Source organism: Pteropus vampyrus, unplaced genomic scaffold (assembly GCF_000151845.1).
Source record: "Pteropus vampyrus isolate Shadow unplaced genomic scaffold, Pvam_2.0 Scaffold207, whole genome shotgun sequence".
NCBI lineage: Eukaryota > Metazoa > Chordata > Mammalia > Chiroptera > Pteropodidae > Pteropus > Pteropus vampyrus.
In genome coordinates, this window is record NW_011888988.1 from 1915997 (window position 1) to 1933952 (window position 17956).

Here is a 17956-nt window from a genome sequence, read left to right on the forward strand (position 1 = left end):
TATCTGTGAGGGGCCTTGGTGAGGAAGAGTTCCTGCTTTTCCCCTGGTGGTGGCAGACCTCTGCTTACATCAGCGCAGGGTCTTGGGCTGGATGGGTTTTGCGTTCTTTACCCAGGGACAGACTGCTGTGGCCTTTTACTGGGTGTAAGTTGTGGTCGGGAGGGAGAGAATGGGGGCTTTACTGCCCCTCCCTTAGAAGCAGACGACTTCCGCTTCATCTGCTCTCCCCACACCCCAGCAGCTGACCTCTGCCCCTCTCTCATCTGCTTCAGGCTTTTGCCTCCCAGATCTGGGTCTGGGAAGTAAGTGGGGCTCACGTCTGGACCACAAGCAGGGTCTCTCAGGTCTCCCGCCGTGCCTCCAGCCTTTCTCCAGGGCTCCCAGCGGAGGCCTGTGGAAAAGAGCTCATGAGTGACTGTGAACTGAAGGAGTGTCCAGGAATCTCAGGATTCTGAACTGTCACACAGGCCCATACTTGCCCTTTAGAATTTTAAAAGTATAGCTGTTTTCTTCCTACCCACTTTCTTGGCAGCTGTCCTCTTCCGCTTGTGATCTACCAAAGGTGAAGTAGTTCTCATGTCCTCTTCTTAGAAGGGGTTTGTCATTCTGGAATTCAGTCATTGGTGGCCCAAAGCTGGCTCATGCAGGTTCTTGAGATCTGATTGGATGTCTCTTCCCAGCTCCCAGTTCAGCAACGTGATATTGGTAGTTTGAAACTGGCTATGGTGGGAGTATTTACACTGTAGAAATTGGCAAATGCTTTAAATTAGCACCCACCCTTCTCCACTGAGAACCAGTTACTAAACGTACACCAGCACCCCATTGAATCATTTTGCCTGGTTGCTTTGTGACATCAGCTGTCTAGGCATAAGGAAGGGAATACTTTGTAGATTTTCTGGCTTTTTCTGATTAGCATGGGAGCAATGTTCTCGAGTTTTCTACATACTAAGCGGAAGTGGAACTCAATGTTTGTTTTTGTTTATTTTGATTAGTGAGATAGAACAGCTTATTCAAGATCACTATCCATTAGAATTCCTTCTTTATAGAAAGGTGATGTTGAAAGGTGAGCCAAGGAATGGATTGCAGTTACAATTTGGAAGATGAGGGTCTCCAGAGAGGTCAAGATGATCTCATGGGATAAAAAGGCAAGGAAACCTTATCCTCTGTGAATAAAATAAAATTCCCAAGGGAGACTAACATCAGCAACGTATGAGAGATCTAACAGGAAAAATCAGAACCTCTTCAACGTACAAAATCTTTTGTTGTGGGACCCCCGAGGGAACAATTGACCTCAACCCAAAACATACGGTGCGTCCCTAGGGCCTACACCCGCCACCACCACTGTGCAGCACTGTGCAGCAGGGAAAGAAGCACGTAAGCTGTTGAAACTAATTGCTTTCCCATGATGCCTACTGGGTCCTCAGGCAGGATTTTGTAAATGGACGAACTTGGGACATCTGCCATAGAGTTAACATGTCTACAGAGTGACAAGAAAAGACTAATGGGAATGCATTTACAGTTTTTGCAGTTTATTTTATGCGCTGGCTCTGACCTCATCTCCATTACAGAACATTCTGTTTTCCCCAATTATAGTAAGGATAATGTTAAATCGTGCCTGCTTTTTAAGTTTTCTGTGACAGACTTCTAATCCTAAATCTGCTATTCTCCACTCTACCTCAGTCTACCCAGAGTAGGCTCAAGAAATACAAATTTATTTTATTACCTTAAGCCAAACACTAGGAATTCAAATATGCTGTCACAAAAATAAGCCCTCAAACTAGAATAACTTTTGGTCTGTTGTTTGTGCCGTTATCTTCTTCCTTGAGCATGAGGCAACGAGAGTGAATATTTCTCTGTAAATCTTGGGTAGTTTTTCCACACATTTTCTCAAGTAGACATAGCCTCTCTTTCCCTTTCTAACAGGTATACAATAAAAGGCATCAGGAACCTAATTTTCTATGAGCTGCCAACATATCCCCACTTCTACAGTGAAGTCTGTAACATGCTGAGAGCCACCACCAGAGGCGAGGAAGCCACCTGGACCTGTACTGTCCTCTACTCCAAGTACGATGCCCAGAGGTTGGCCGCAGTGGTTGGTGTGGAGCGGGCTGCACAGATGCTGCAGTCCAAGAAGAATGTACACCTCTTCATCACTGGGGAAAGATGAGAATTTGTTGAACAGGAAATGGGACTTGGAGTGATACATAATGCTTGATTCTGTGCCACTTGGCCCTGATTCTGATCACTTCTACAATAGAAGGGCTGCTAGAAGGAAGAAGCAGCAGGCAGCATCATATCCAATATGTCTTTCTTTTCAGGTCACATTTCCCTGAGAAGTTAAATGGAAACTGAATTTTGCTAACTCCCATCTTTCAGAAGTCAAGAGGGAGCTAATGGGACTCTGAGAAGTTGATGGAAGGAAACTCCTACTTGTGAATCTTTTTGTAAGCCATAAATTCTTTTATTGTGATTTGACCTCTGATTTATTACACTTGGTAAATTCTTTCAGATTTGCCTATTTCTGTTTGACACTTTCATAAAGTAAGGCAGACAGGTCATTGCTTGTGAGAACTGCTTATGAGAAATGAGAATACTTTTTGCTGCTGAATGTCTTAATTTTGGATCACACAGGTTTTATAGAACTTATTTTTCCCCAGCCAAACTTTTTAAAATTGTAAATATTCTATTTTAATTCAGCCTAGAAGAGTGTATTCATTCACTGATCTTTTTTAACTCATAGAAAACATTTTAGTTAAAATATACACTTAAAATTATGTTATATAAAATAACAATTTCTACTCTTTCAAGAAATAATTTTGTGAAACTCTTGATGTTGAAATCTTCATCTTCAACATTGCCATCTTCAACATTACTGTATTCATTTTTTGTCATATAACAAAAATGAAAAGGAAGTGCTTTTTAAAACATTTTTATTTTGAAATATTCTCAGAAAAATTAAAAGTACAGAACCTGAACCATTTGAGAGTAAGTTGCTAACCTGATGGGCCTGTCGCTCCTGAAAATCACCCCTGAATTTAGCATGTATTTTCTATGAACAAGGACATTCCTGCATAACCAAAAACCAACCGTGATCAGGAACTTGCCATTAATACATTATTATCGTCTAATCCTTTTACCCCATTTCGGTTTTGCCAGATGTCTCACAAATGACCTTTATAGCAAAAGGATACAGTTGAGAATTACATGTTGCTTTTAGTTGTCATATCTCTGTGCTGTCCTTTATTCTGGAATCTACTTCAGCTTTTCATTGGCTTCCTTGACCTTGACTCTTTTTTGAAGATTACAGGCTGGTTATATTGGTTATATTGGATGTTTTCTTGTGATTAGGTTTAGTTTATGTATCTTTGGCAGGAGCAGTGCAGAAATGATGCTGTGTCCTCATTGCGTCTCATCAGGTGGTGCACAGTTTCCACTTGTCCCATCATCGATGACACTAACTGACTACATGTTTAAGGTGGTGTTTGCCAGGCTTTTCCACTGCAGAATGATTCTTTCCTCCTTTACTTTTTAATTTATATCAGTGTGGACTCGTAATTTCATCTTCTGTTCAGTGGGTTGTAATACATTACTGTTATTATTTCTTTAGATACTTAAACGATCGCAGATGTGGCCAGCAGGAGCACCTTCACGCTGGCACCTGTGTCTTTTTGATGTGTCCCCCTTATAATTGGGCATTTCTTCATTTTCTGACACAGTAAGACATTCCAAGTTTGTCTTGTATTTTCCCAACTCCAGCCCTGCTTGCTTTAGTGGGAAATTAATTTAAAGCTAAGATTCGAGTGCTAGGCATGCTCAGTACCATTGTGGAGCCACTGGTTCCAGGCCTTGTCAGTGGTCAGAGCTTGGGAATATTGCATGTGGATACATGTATACACACACATATGTGCACACAGCATCTGAATTTATTTTTGTATCCATATGTTGAAAACTGTGAATTAATGTCATGCCTCTGACTTTGGTCTGACACCGCAGGGTTCTTTCCATTTTTCTCCCTTTTCACCTCTGTAACTCCCTTCTCAGGCAGACACGTAGCTCCCACTATTCTCAATGGAGCAGCCCTTATTGGTATAAGAAAACCCTTAAGGTTTTCTTCTATTTGGACACATAAAATTGCTTATCAAAAAAAAAAAAAAAAAATGAAATCACTTTTGGGGTAGTCTTCCTGCTATTAAATAGGCATTTTTATTTTTTCTCTCAACATAGAAAGTAGAATTATTCATTGCATACCTAGGTGGGTTCCTAAAGTTATGAAAATTTGGATGACAATCGTAAGCCTACAAACTGATGCTACGAGGAACTCTTTATATCTATAGAGTGCCCTGCGCTTATTGGCATATTGGTGCTGCTGTTTACCATCGAGCCTGTATATTTTGAGAAAAGAAATGAGTTTATATGCCTAGTTCAGAGATGTGAAGAAGAAGGGACTCTGATTACCCTCATCTTCTATTTCCATATTCTTTCCCCTGTGAATTGTAGCTAATCTCAAGTCTTTCATTATGACTATTCACAAGACTCCCAGATCTCCAGCTCCTCTGGACCTCCACTCACGTTTGAGCCTGGGTTTCAAGTCCACACTGTAGCCCCGGGAATAAGCATTATAATAAGCATTCCTGATGATTTTAATGCTGGCTCAGAGCGGGCCAGCTGCTCCTTGCGGAGAACACTGAGGATTTCAAGTGTGAACTAAGTATTACTGTTGTTCCTAACTCAGCACCTGGGAAAGAAGGTAAGCCTCGGCAGTTAGCCCCGGCTCCTGAGTTGCTTACAGAGTTGCATCTCTGGAATGGTTTCATTGAAAGGATGCCTTAACATCAAGTCTCTTGCACACACAAAAAAAGGGGAGAGAAGAGAGCCTACTGGACAACGGGTAATACTGCCTGAGCTGCAATTACACACTATCTTGGTATTTCTTAGCAAGGCCCATGTGTAGCAAGTGGCTTTATGGTGCCTATAGAAAACAGACAAAGGAATGGTCCCAGTCCTGGGAGGAGGTGGAATTATAGGGTGGGAAGAGGAACTTATCCAGAAAGTAAGACTTTGAAACTTGTTTTCCCTTCCCCATAGTAATAACAACTAGCTTAGCGTTTTTCTCTTTGAGGGGGAAAAAGCTTTGAATCATGAATGCTTCCTACAGCTGGCTGCACCATGTGCAATATTCAGAATACAAGAACTAGCTAATCATAGAGAAGCAGCAGCAGCTAAACAGCTCTCCTCTGGTTTCCAAAGGGCTTATAATTGAGTGCAGATGGCTCGGGTGGGATGAGGAGTGTGTCCCTGCTGACTCCTCCCACCCCAGAGGGCCAACGCGGCTCATGAAGACCCTCAGCCCTGATTGTGCCCTCATGGGGACAAGGAGCCAGGCTACTGAGGGAGGAGGGGCAGGCAGGTGGTTTGAGAGTCCACCGCCCAGCCTCCGCAAGGCCACAGGAGCAGCTCTTCCGGCAGCAGAGTCTAGATGTGAGGAGTCTAGGTTCTCACGATTACAGAGGCCAGGCGTGAGGGAACGGGCTGCAAGTTCTTTATAATCATCGAAAGGGCCTCACTGTGCAACCTGCAGGTGGCCGTGAGGTGCCAGAAGCTTCATGCAAGGGGAATGTAGTGGGAATGCGGCCTCCAAGCGGGGCGCAGCCTTCACAGCTGGCGCACCCTCTCCTCCCACCAGGTTCCTTCCAGTCTCTCCCCGCTTCTCTCTCTCTAAAGAAGTCACGGTAGTGATCTTCACCACCTTGTTTCTACTCCAGGCTTCTTGTTTGAAAAAGCTTTTCCGGAAGCCCAGCTAAATAGAATTCCCAACAAATTTCAGTCAGCTTTTAATTACAGTCAGCAAATTGGGAGTAGTACACAGATAATCCAAAATGGACGTAGTCTTTGAAGACAAGAAGAGAGCTCACTCTCCTTTCCTCTGGGCCTAGCCAAGTGAGCCCCACCGTGTTCAGCTGACAGGAGAAAGTGTGATTCTGTCTAAAAACTTGGATTGCTTCTTCCTGTGCCACTTGCTCTAACCAGAGTTGCAGTAAAATTCTGTGCATTTTATATCCTCGCTAAAGATAAACACGTTTCCATCCCCTCTTCAAATTTGCTTTGTTTCTGTTTCTGCTCTGAGGACTTTTCCTCTTTTCAGGTGGGGGAAGGAGTTGCCTCTGCTTGCATTGCATGTATTTCCGCATCATTTCGGGGTCCCCTTACACCTCTGGTCACACTGTCATTATTCCCATGGGAGGGGAGGGGAGGGCGTGAGAAGGAGCAGCTCCAGGCCTCTCTCAAACAAATACACTGTCATCTCAAGAGTTAGTGCTCCAAAGGGTCAGGACTGAGATCTGATTGCGACAAGGGGAATCTGAGCCTGCCCCTTGTCACAGCTTACCCAGGTGTCACCCTCACTGCTGGAGAAACACCTGCACTTGCTTGTCCTCCTGATTGCCCCCCATAGTTGGGCAGAATGACACATTCCTAGGGCTGCTACTGGCCCAGCTGTCATGTTCTTCAGTCTTGGGCCTCTGTGGCTGTGGCAGGATGGGACCTGGAGCCTCAACTGACACAGAATGGGAAAGCAGGAGTCTTTGCGCCTGGCTGACTTGGAAGCTGTGCTGAATTCCTGCCCATCTGTTCTCCCAACTGAGCCAAGGCCAAAACTAGCTACCTCTTACCAACCCAGAGAATGACACGGAGCCTCGTGTCCTGCAGCCCTTGTCCTCACTGCCCTCTGCAGCCCCCCTTATCGGCTAGTTTGACTCCTCCCAGAGAGATGGCCCTGGGCTCACAGCTGGTGTTTGCCCACAGATGTTCATGGGTTTCTGCCTTCACAGTCATCATTTCCCAAAGTTGGCACTGAACTGGGTGATGGGAGCCACACTGCCACTAACCTGCCGCAGCTCCGTGCGTTTCCCCCCGGCCGCTTCTCAGCTCTCTCATCTTTATGAAGTAAGGAGTTATCCACACTATCTTGACAGGGACTTGAGAGAAAGTGGAAGAGACTGCTACAGTCTCCCTGGTCACAGGCCCCTGGATTTTATGGGGTGACACTGTGCTCAGCCAAAACTACATTTTCCAGTCCCCCTTGCAGTAAGGTGGGGCCAGGCAAGTGCACACTAGCCACTGAGCTCTTTATCACTGAGAGGAACAGTGCTGCTGCCTCTTCTTCCCTTTCTCCTGCTGTGAACAAGTGATGGCTGCAGCTCCTGAGAATAAAAGATGGTGAGGCAGAAAGTCAGAGGAGTCTGGTTCTCTGATCACAGCCTGGAGCTGCCATGCTGATGCTACACAGCCTCCCTGTGCACTCTCATGTAAAAACCTAAATCCCTAATTTGTTTAAGCCATGGAAGCCAGGCCTCTATTATTAGCAATTCCTCATTGATAACAAAAGACAAAAATGGAATCACAGAGTCCTGAAGTACAAAGACTCTGCCTGTTTATTCTTCTGTTTTCTACAGAAACCAGCAGAAGGACTGAACTTCAGGGTTGACGCCTGGCCGTTTGGTGACAGTGGGGAGTGAGCACTAAGGTGGCTCTGACTGCACTATATCACTTCTGTCACCTCCAGTCCACACCAAATGCATAAAAATGAGAGAGGACAAGCGTCTTCTCATAGAATTTATAGACACTGATAGTAGCAGAAAAAGAATTGGCAAGAAATCAGATCTCCCCTCTGAAAGCTGATGACCACCTGTTTGTCATCTCTTCTGGTGTATTTCAAAGCAAAATTAGGTAATGAATCAGGATCCCTGGTAAGGTAGGAACTCAGCAGACTCGTGATCCAATCTGCCAGTTGACCCATGTGTCACCTGTAGGTCATCTCTGAGAGGCGGTGTCCAGCCTCTGCTTGCATGCCTTCAAGGGTGAGGTAGGTAGGTACTCCTGTGGCTCTTCTCATCAGCCCTGATTGTTAGGGACTTGGTCCTAGTTCTGCTTCTGAAATTACACGGTACGAGTCTTTCTCTTCTTGTTAACCCTCAACTATTTGAAGACATCTCCCATGTCCCCTATGACACTTCTCTTTCCAGGCCAGTCACCCTTAGTTCCTTCAATGATTTTTCTTTTCTTGAAAAGTTATTCTTTACTTTTGCTCATTCAGCAAAGGCAAGTAAAACAGTGAAAAATGATTTTAAAAAAATCAACTACATATTCTTGGTGATAACTATTATTAATATCTTGATATGTTTCTTTCCAGATTCTTTTCTGCATGAATAAGAATTATACTGATCAACAGTTTATAGACAGAGACCCTTGCACTAAAAGGTGATTTGTTTAGTAATCTGCTTAGCACAGTACCTAGCTCATTATACTAAAAGGTAACATTTTTGGAACTGTTATGCACCAGAAACTCTTCGAAGCTCTTTATCTGTATTTGAAAGGAAGTGCTTCAGTAAGTAGCTGTGGGGATTTTACTCAGCAAATTTCAACTCTTAAACAGGAGGAAGTTTGAACTTTTTATGAGTTATAAACACCAGGTGGCGCTGTAAACAAGAACAGTAGCAGACTCTTCACCTCCCCATTCTGGATGCCTCTGGGCTGCTCCTGTTTTGAGCACTCCTGAGCTGCAGAGACCCGGAGACCCTCTCCCTTCCTCCCTCCCTTTCTCTCTCTTATTCACTCCAACACAGGAAAAATTAAAAAATTCAGTCAGTCACAGAAATTTGTGGTATAATTTGTTTATATTTATGAAATAGCACCTTATAAAATGATTCCACAGATAGTGTGTTTATTTCAGGAACAATTATACAATAGTGTACATGTGTTTTAAGAAATGGAAACTCTAGTAGATGCAATGTATACTAAACTCACAAATAAATTTTAAAATTAACATTTCTAACATAAAACCAAAATTATAATAACTTTCTGAATAACTTCCTTTGGAAATACAACCAAATTTGTATATATGAGGCCCAAACCTGGCTCTCCTTCATCAACTTCTGGCAACTTCTGCAGAGAGCAGATTAGCCACAGTGACCTAGAATCTCGGTCGCTTGTCTGAACCTTCATTCTGGAGGGGTCAGAGTTTATCTTGCAGACAGGGAGGTCTTCTCTGCTGGGTAGTTTTCTTGCCTCTTATCCAGCCACCTCCCCCAGGCCTAGCTTGTCACTCACGTCCTTCTTGAGACTGTTCACTTCCTCACCTACACAGGACAAGATGTCCTCCTACCATTTCCTGCATCTTTGGTCCTCATCTTGGGAACAGTATTTGCCAGACCAAAGGACAGCAGGAGGCCATGGGGAAAGACATATCAAACACCTCCTATGGGCCGGGAACTGTCCTGGGTGCTTTACCTACGTCAACTCACATTTTGCAGGGGAAAAAGATGCTCAGAGAAGGTAGGTAAGTCTCCCAAAGTTAAACAGCTACTTAGTGGCCAAAGCCACACATCAGGACCAGTGGTCTGGATGGAGAGGAATCCGCGTGGGCATTTCAGTCTGTGGCCACGTCTGATCACTGTTGTCAATGCCGCGCCTCCTAAGCATGAGCCCTCCTCTTTAACTCCCGTCCCACAGTTTTACTTAGTTCAGACCTTTATTAGCCCCTTCCTGGTTTAGTCCTGACTCTGGAACCCGATGGCCTAGGCTCAGATCCCAGCTTCACCTTTCACTGAGCGTGTGACCTTTGGCTAGTTGCTTACTTTTGTCTTGCCTCAGTTTCCTTATTTGTAAGGTGGAGATAATGATGTGTCTTTCTAGGGGAGTGGTTTTGTAAGGAGTAAATGAAACCACATACACACTTTTGGAGCTCATAAGAATTTCCTTCGCTCCCTTTCCCACGGGCGCCCATTGATTCATTTATTCTACAAATATGTATTGAGCATCAGGAATTCTTTGGGCGCTTAGGACACAGCAATGAATGAGACAGACACACTTCTGCACTCAGAGAGCATGGGGAGACAGAAAATGAACAATTAGAAGCTAGGTAAAAGGATAATTTCAAGTGGTACTACATGCCGGAAGAAAATAAAGCAGGGTCGGGGGCAGAGGTCTTTGACCATCCCGTTTCTTTGCACAGAATGCCAGCTGCCGCTTCCACCATGTGAAACTCTTACTCCTTTTCCAGGGCTCCCTTCTGATGATCATCTGCCAAATCATCGCAGTTTCCTATCAAACTTAATCACGCCCTCGTCTGAGCTTTCCCACTGGTTGTCTAAGCCTGTCTGGGAGGCTCAGGACCACTACTCTCTTATTCATTGTTACGTTCTCCGAACCATTGTCCACCTTCGAGAAAAACCCCTTGGATACACTGAAAAGGAAAACTGACACTAGCACCCCAAGCAACTATCAATTGAGCCGAACCCTCAGGGTGGGCATGGGGGGGTGGGTAAGGGAGAAATGGGCAGGTACCCTGGAACCTCGCAGGGGGTCAAAGGAACAAACTTCCAAATAAATAGCAAAATGAAACATCACACCACATGCATGTGAGAGAGTAGTGCGTGTGCGTGTGTGTGTGTGTTGGAGGCAGGGATGAAGGCTGATAGGAGGCAAAACCTTCATTTTCTAGCAGGCGGAATACTGGTTCTCTTTTTTTCCAAAAAGCTTAAGAAGGCCTCCTGAAGGAGGCTGGACTTCTAGGAGCCATAGTAATGAAGGCATGGCACGTGAAGGACATCCAGTGACCGAGTGACTCCACCTGTTCTCCCGATGAGCCCTCAGCCACCTGCATCACCCCTCGCTCAAGCACCATGGTGTCAGATTCATCTTTTTAATTAGATCCTCAGAGTGCGAACGTAGCCTCTCCCTGGGGTCCTAATCATTTCCCAGAAGGCCACCCTGCACCCTGGAATTGGAGTTTTTGACTTGTATTTTCTTTCCGTCTCCAGCCACGTGAGGTGAGGAGGTGTCGACAGGAAGAAGAATGGATGTGTAATACTTGTCACCGAGTTCTTCCAGCCACTGTTTGTGGGCAGGGAGATTTCCCCATTTCGTCCTATCGGTTATGAAACCTGAGGCAAAGACGAAATCCAGCCACCCTAACTTAGCTCCCCTGGTCCGAAAAGCAGCTCGAGCCTGTCAGGCACAGAAAGAAATTCCACCCAGCAGCCATCATTCCTACAGTTGCCTCTTTTCCCCGCAGGAGGCTGACCATAGAGGACATGCCAGCGGAGTCCTGTTCCTGCTTCTTCCATGAAGAATTCCAGCTGCATTGTGACAGAAATTTGACTCTGCAAGTGAGGAAAGTGTGCTAGTTTCCTTAAACTCCATCAAAACAGAGCAGGGCAGCTTAGCGAGATCCTAATTTGTGCTCTGCGTTTATTGCTGTAGATGTTCCTGTAAGTTCCCACCGAGAGGTTACCAAGCCCGTGTTTTTCCCAGCCTCAGGGAGCCTTCTGCGGTGGCTTGAAACAGCGTTTTCTAGGCTGAGAGAACTTTGTCGGTTTGTCCTGGAGGTGGAGAACACTGAGGCCAGGGTTGGAGGAGAAGAGGCAGAAGTAGCCAAAGAAGACTTTCGTGGGCTTCTTCTAGATCGGAACCCCACTCGCCCCTGACACACACACACTCGCCCCGTGCCCAAGCAGTGTGACAAGAGCCATGCAGCTGCTCCCTTTAAGAGTTCTCAGAAGTCGGAAAATAAGCAGGTCACCGGAGACCAGGGTGACCGGAGCCTAGACCCGAAGGCCTTCCTAAACACTAGACTCTGCAGCACCCCAGGACCTTTGCATAGCCCTGGCAAGGGGAGCCTCAGCTGGGACTTAGACCGAGCTTCTAGTCCACTAGGAGAGAAGAAGTTCAGGGCCGATGAAATCTGTCCTAAGGAAATAAAATGAAATATGATATTGCTTATACTCCTAAATTTCATGGAGCAGAATGTATACATGACTCGAAGGATTAGGACACACCCCATATACTCTTTCGTGAGTAAGCGATAGGGCAGAACTGGGGAGCAAAACTCAGTGGGACTCAAGTCGCCTTATTCTCAACCTTCTAAAGAGAAAGTAGGGTGGGGGAGTTGGAGGAGAAAGATGAGAAGACAGGCATTCTAGAATGGTGGTGCATCCGTTTGCCTGGGGCTGTCGTGACAAAGTACCACAGACTAGGTTGCTTAAACAACACAAATTTATTTTCAATTCCGGAAGCTAAAAGTCCAAGATCATGGTGTCACCAGGGTTGGTTTCTCCTTAGGCCTCTTTTTTCGGCTTTTAGCTGGCCATCTCTGTGTCTTCACATGGTCTTCCCTCTGTGTCTGTCTGTGTTCTGATCATCTAAGGACTTAAGTCATTATGGATTAGCACCCACCCCAATGACCTCGTTTTACTTCAGTTACCTCTTTAAAAACTCTATCTCCAAATTAATTACATTCTGAAGTGCTGGGGGTCAGGACGTCAACATAGAGATTTGAGGATGGGGCACAATTCAGCTCATAACCGGTAGCCATACTCTTTTTCTGCTCAGACCTTAATCCAAACATAGATTCACCAGGCTATGAGGAGCAGGCCACATTTCCAGGAGGAAATAACATCTGGGAGGAATAGATATAGGCATCTGTATGTGTGGTTACTAGACTAGGAAGTTGAGAGTCTCTTTTCAACATATACTTTCGTTTCTGTCTCTTTTCAATACATGCTTTTGTTACTTCCTATACCTGGACTGCAAGGCAAGGGTGCCACTGCACAGTCCGGCCCTGTCTGTCCTTGCCCGCCCATTCCCACTCTGTGAAGCATTCCGATGCTTTAGTTTTCTTTCTCCAATTATTCTCAGAGAAAGTTTGTGGGGGCATCTTTGCAAAAGGCTACAGATATTTTGTTGCAGAAAAGTACCCAAACCTCTTAGTAAGTAAACAGTCTTTAAGAAAATACCTTACTAGACCACTTAGTGGGAAAATCCAGGGCCTAGAAGATTGGTTGTAGGGTGGGGTGATGAGGAGGGGACAGAACAAAGGAAGGCCAAGTTGGTCCACGTAATAATAATTGCCTCTACTCCCGGAGGCTAACTTGTATGAACTGCATCTGTGGGCCCTTTAGTGGGCATCTCAGGCTGACCTATGGGTTCTGATGATGGGGCGTCCCAGCAGATGAGAAGTGATTACGAGGAGGCATCCATTCTGCTGGCTTCTCCCTGCTGGGCTACAGTTAGGCAGTGGCTGCTTTCCTATGTGCTAGGCACTGTTATAATCTTTTTTTTTTTTTTAAACAGCTTTATTAAGAGATATTTGTATACCATATAACTTACTCATTTAAAGTACACGATTCAGTTGTCTTTAGAATATTCATGGATAGGTGCAAACATCACCATAGTCAATTTTAGAACATTCTCATCACTTCACAAAGAAACTCCATCTCCTTGAGCTATCAACCCTTTTAGCTACCTCTACCTCAGCCATCAGTCCTAAGCAACCTCTAGTCTACTTGTAGATTTCCCTGTTCTGGGGATTTCCTGTGAGAAAAACCACATAGTATGTGGTCTTTTGTGACTGGCTTCTTTTACGCAGCATAATGTTTTCAAGATTCTTCCACATGGTATCGTGTATTAGTATTTCCTTCCTTTCAGTGTCCCAATATGCGGTTATCAGGTGATAGACATTTGGATGGCTGCGACCTTTTGGCTGTTGTGAATAGTGCTGCTGTAAACATTCGGTCTCGGTTGTTGCATGGGTACACGTGTTCATTTCTCTGGGGTGTGTACCTAGGAGGAGAATTGCTGAGTCATACAGTAGTTCTGTGTTTAACCATTGGAGGAATCGCCAGATTGTTTTCCAAAGCTGCTGCAGCTTTTCACGTGTCTGATGTAATCCAGGGGTTCTGATTTCTCCACATCCCGACCAACTCTTGTTGTTATCTGAATTTTTTTATTCTAGCCATCCTAGTGGGTGTGAAGTAGCATCCCATTACGGTTTTGATTTCAACTTCCCTGATGACTAGCGATGTCGAACATTTTTCAGTGTGTATAGTGGCATATCTATCCTTTTATGCTCACAACTGCTTTATGAGGTAGGTAGATTATTATCTCCAGTTTACAGGTGAGAAGAATGAGACACAGAGAGGTGAAGCGACTCACCTAAGGTGTATAGCTGGTGAGGGTTAGACTAGGATTTGAACTCCTGCCGTCAGCTTCCATGCCTCTAACTTCTACACCATACTGCCTTTGCAAAAAAGGAGAAGAGAATTTGGGTGATAGCAGAGCTACCGGGCAAAGTGGTCTAAGCACTTTTAAAGAGAAGAATATCTACTACTCGATTTTAAATAATTTATGTTGCTGAACATAAGTTTCCTTCGTTTCCATGTGTGAATGGTTATTTTGTGGGAAGGGGGCCACATTCTTTCATCTTTGGGTTAAAGCCATGGTGAAAATAAAGGAACAGCCACAAGATATAGGGCAGAGAACAAGAACTCAGCAGGGACAAAAAGTTGGAGCCAGAGATCATATAGCTTCCTTAATAATTCACAGAAATTCACAAGAGAACGCCAGCTTTTGAATAATCCAGACAGTTCAAACAAACCTTATCTGGCTCTGAAGGAGCTGGGAGATCCCAGCTGGGTTTCATTTATAAAATGGTTTAACAGAAGTATGGACAGATTTGTCTCCGCCTCCTCCCCACTCTACCCGCAGCCAATTCTTAGCCTCTTATCCAATTGAACATGTGGTGCCAAAGCCCGCTTTTCCTCCTTCTCCCTTTGTGCTAACACTGAACACCCGGGCCTTTGTTTCTGACCTTGAAGAGACTGTAAAATCAGCATCGGTATCCAAAACATTTCTCAAAGATGGCCTATAAGAATTCGGAGGCTAGAGAACACCTTGTTTAGAAGCTTTTTCCCCTCAAACTCATCCCAGCAATCTCCCTTTTACACCAACTGTTCCCACCTCCACCCTAAACACACACACACACACACACACACACGCACACACACATACACACGCGCGCGCGCGCACGCACGCACACACTCCTGGTTCACTAGGTAACAAGAAGGAGGAAGGAATGAGTCTGTGAATCAGGTATATTTTCTGAATTTCTATCCTGCATCCACAGCACCTGTCTGCTGATTTATCAAGAGGATGGGAGATGGTTTAGGAATGATGGACAGTCCTCTGAGAAAGCAATGCCAGACGCATGATGAGCAGAAATGCTGAACAAGATGCTGGCTGGAGGGGAAATCAATTTCCCAGGCCGATTAGTTTGGGCGAGAGCCAAGAGAGGCAGAACCTTGTTACAGCTCTAGTCACCTTCCTTGCTACCTTTTTTTTCTAGATCCTAGAATAAAATGAGATTAGCCTCAGAGCTCAAGATAGCTAACTGGTCTGAACATACATACCACAGCAGTGTCTCAATGCAGATAACTACTGTTAAAAAATGCAACTTGTTAATCTCACCATTTTGTCTTTGAGATACGTAAGGGCAGAGGCTATGACTTCTGTAATTCGTGGAGTAACCAGTACAATGCTGGGCCCAAAACGTCAGCAAGCAACTGCCAAAGTGAACTGGCTTCCAGGTAGAAATTGGAGGAACTTTCATTTTTTAAAACAAAGAGACTTTGTCTAATCTGCCAGCTGAGAAATGGAAGCCAGATGAGTCCAATTTGTTATGATGCATAAAGAATAAGATGATAATTATAAACAGGGAAGCCCACAGTGAATTTTTTTGGGGGGTGTTCTATAAAATGTTGAAAACAAGATTCTCATACAGACACACAGTCAAAGATTTATTTAACTCATTAGTGAGGGAATGAGCAGGACAACAAAGCCAAATCAAAGGCGTTCGAACCCAAGAGACAGGTTTATATGATCATTAAAAGAAAGGATGCAGAAGTAGTTTGCAAAGTTAGATAAAACTGATTAACTTCCTACATGGTGATAGGATCAGACCCTATGGGGTTATGTTTTCTATTTGACAGAATTCATGTACATTTTACCGAATTAAAGTCATTTGCAACTTAGCAATCTTCTCAAGTTAACATCTAGCTTTACAACAAGGGCCCTGACCATTAGTAATTAGGAAGTCTAATTGAGTCACCTCACCTAGAGCATCAGGTGATCCTAAGGTGGGCGTGTTAGGCAATGAGAGGGCATGACATTAAATGGCTCATGTGATTTTTCTCTTATTTCCAAGTTTTGAATAATTTTTCTTAACAGATAGCTTCACTCTTTATAATATTTACAGGCCATTTACCTACAAAGTCTCCATACACGAGCACATGTAAGCTCAGAAAATAGTTTTCAGAAGTTATGTGACCCAAACAGCAAATCCTACGTACTTTTCAGCCTGTCACTGTTTTGTCATTTTTACATCTCCCTCCGCGTTCATCGGTGCGGTGGAAATAACCTCCCCCATGCAATGGTTAGACTTAACTTGGACTTATTGTAAGCCCTCGGTTTATAAGCCAATGTTTCCCATCACGAATGGGAATCATAGTTGTTAAACGAGTGTTTGTTTTCTTTTGCTTTTCCCCTCACAGGCCAAACCATTTCTCTGGATCCCACAGGTTAGCCATGCCAATACCATAAACAACTGTTTATAGGCAGGCAGTTTCTGACGGTGAGGGAGTTGCTTGCTGATCGACTTGGAGTGTATCCCTGCCCTGTCGAACCAGGGTTAACAAACTCAGCTTGGGCGGCTTAAGTGTCCACCTCCAAAGGTATGGCTTGGAAAGAGCCCAAAGTCTCCTCCGTGACAGAAGCTCTAAAACCGGCAAAGGCAGGTGAGAGGATTAGCACTTGTAACTGTTATTGCTGCCTCCTCTACCACCCAGAGGTTAAAAGATGGCATCTCTTTATTCAGCCTCCTCATAGTCCTCCCTGCTGGTTAGAGGGGACCCCAAGGAGCATTTCACTCATGTACGCGGAAGAGTCCTTTGGGTTATCACTAGCTCCCATCAGTTTTCTCCAGTCCTGCCTCAGCTTGCCGGGCTTTGTTCTATTACAGAGATCACATATGCCAGTGAAGCCACCTGCAGACAACCACATACCACCACACATGTGCCAAAGCCACCGGCACCGGGGGCACAAATCCCCTGTACCGTCTCATGCCCTCCACGCCCCTGCCAGACTGTGGAACAACTCACTTAGTCTTCATGCTTTCCTCGTTGCAGCCCTTTTGCTGTGGGACTCGGGCACCCATCCTTAGTGCCCAGGGCGGGAACCATCACATTTCTCTGCTCCTTTCGCGTGGACCCAGATTTGTGCAACTCTACGCTTTGCTCCTAAAGATGAACTCTTTCCTGAGAGGCCCAATCCGTGGTTCTCCAAATGTGCCCAAGGGCGTCTGAATCCAAGGTGAACAGAGTTCTGCTTCAGGTTGAGACCGGAATGGACATGCACGGGAAACAGGATGCCACCCGTCAGCTCTGAGAGGCTCACGGGTATTTCCTGACGAAGCAGAGGAACTTGGGACAGTTCCCTGGTTGTTCCAAATCCATCTTCAAAAGGAGCTTTTATTATTCAGGTGAAGAAAAAGTAGAATATTAAGGAAGAGAAACAGGAGGTGGAGACCTTGAGTGTCATCTCAGCTACACTGTGGATGCGTCTGGCCAAGTCATTTCTTCTCCTTGGCCTCATTTTCCTTACATAGAAAATCAGAGTGGTACTCTGTCTAGATCAGGGCTCGGCAAACTCTTTGTATACAAGGCCAGGTAGTAAGTATTTTAGGCTCGGTGGGTTATATGGTCTGCTAAACTCTGCAGTTGTAGCATGAAAGCAGCCAGAGATAATATGTATATGTGTTCCAGGAAAACCTGACCTACAGAAACAGGCAGTGGACTGGATTCAACTCATAGGCCACAGTTTGTCAACCCCAACTTTGGCGATCTCTAAAGTTCCTTTAAGTTTCAACAATTCCTTTAGGTTAGAAGTGAATTACTTTGATACCATACACAATACATTTAATGTAAGATCCCAGATATAATAACATCAACACTTTGCTCGTTTTTTTTTTAGATGGCAACTTTTCTCCAGTGAAACTGAATTTCTGCAGCATTTATCAAGAGTCTGGATATGCCAGGTGATGCTCTTGCTGTAGAGGAATCTAACAACA

General features: G+C 44.7%; 1 protein-coding gene across 3 annotated transcripts in view; it reads left to right on the top strand.

Moving 5' to 3' along the window:
• The window catches only part of DIEXF (digestive organ expansion factor homolog (zebrafish)), a 22796-nt gene extending 19573 nt beyond the window's left edge, over positions 1 to 3223 (top strand). For all 3 annotated transcript variants that reach the window (XM_011372450.2, XM_011372452.2, XM_011372451.2), the window contains exon 12: positions 1924 to 3223. In XM_011372450.2, the coding sequence (XP_011370752.1) occupies positions 1924 to 2167 (244 nt within the window). In that variant the 3' untranslated portion in view covers positions 2168 to 3223. The remainder of the gene's footprint in view (positions 1 to 1923) is intronic.
• The last annotated feature ends 14733 nt before the right edge of the window (positions 3224 to 17956 follow it).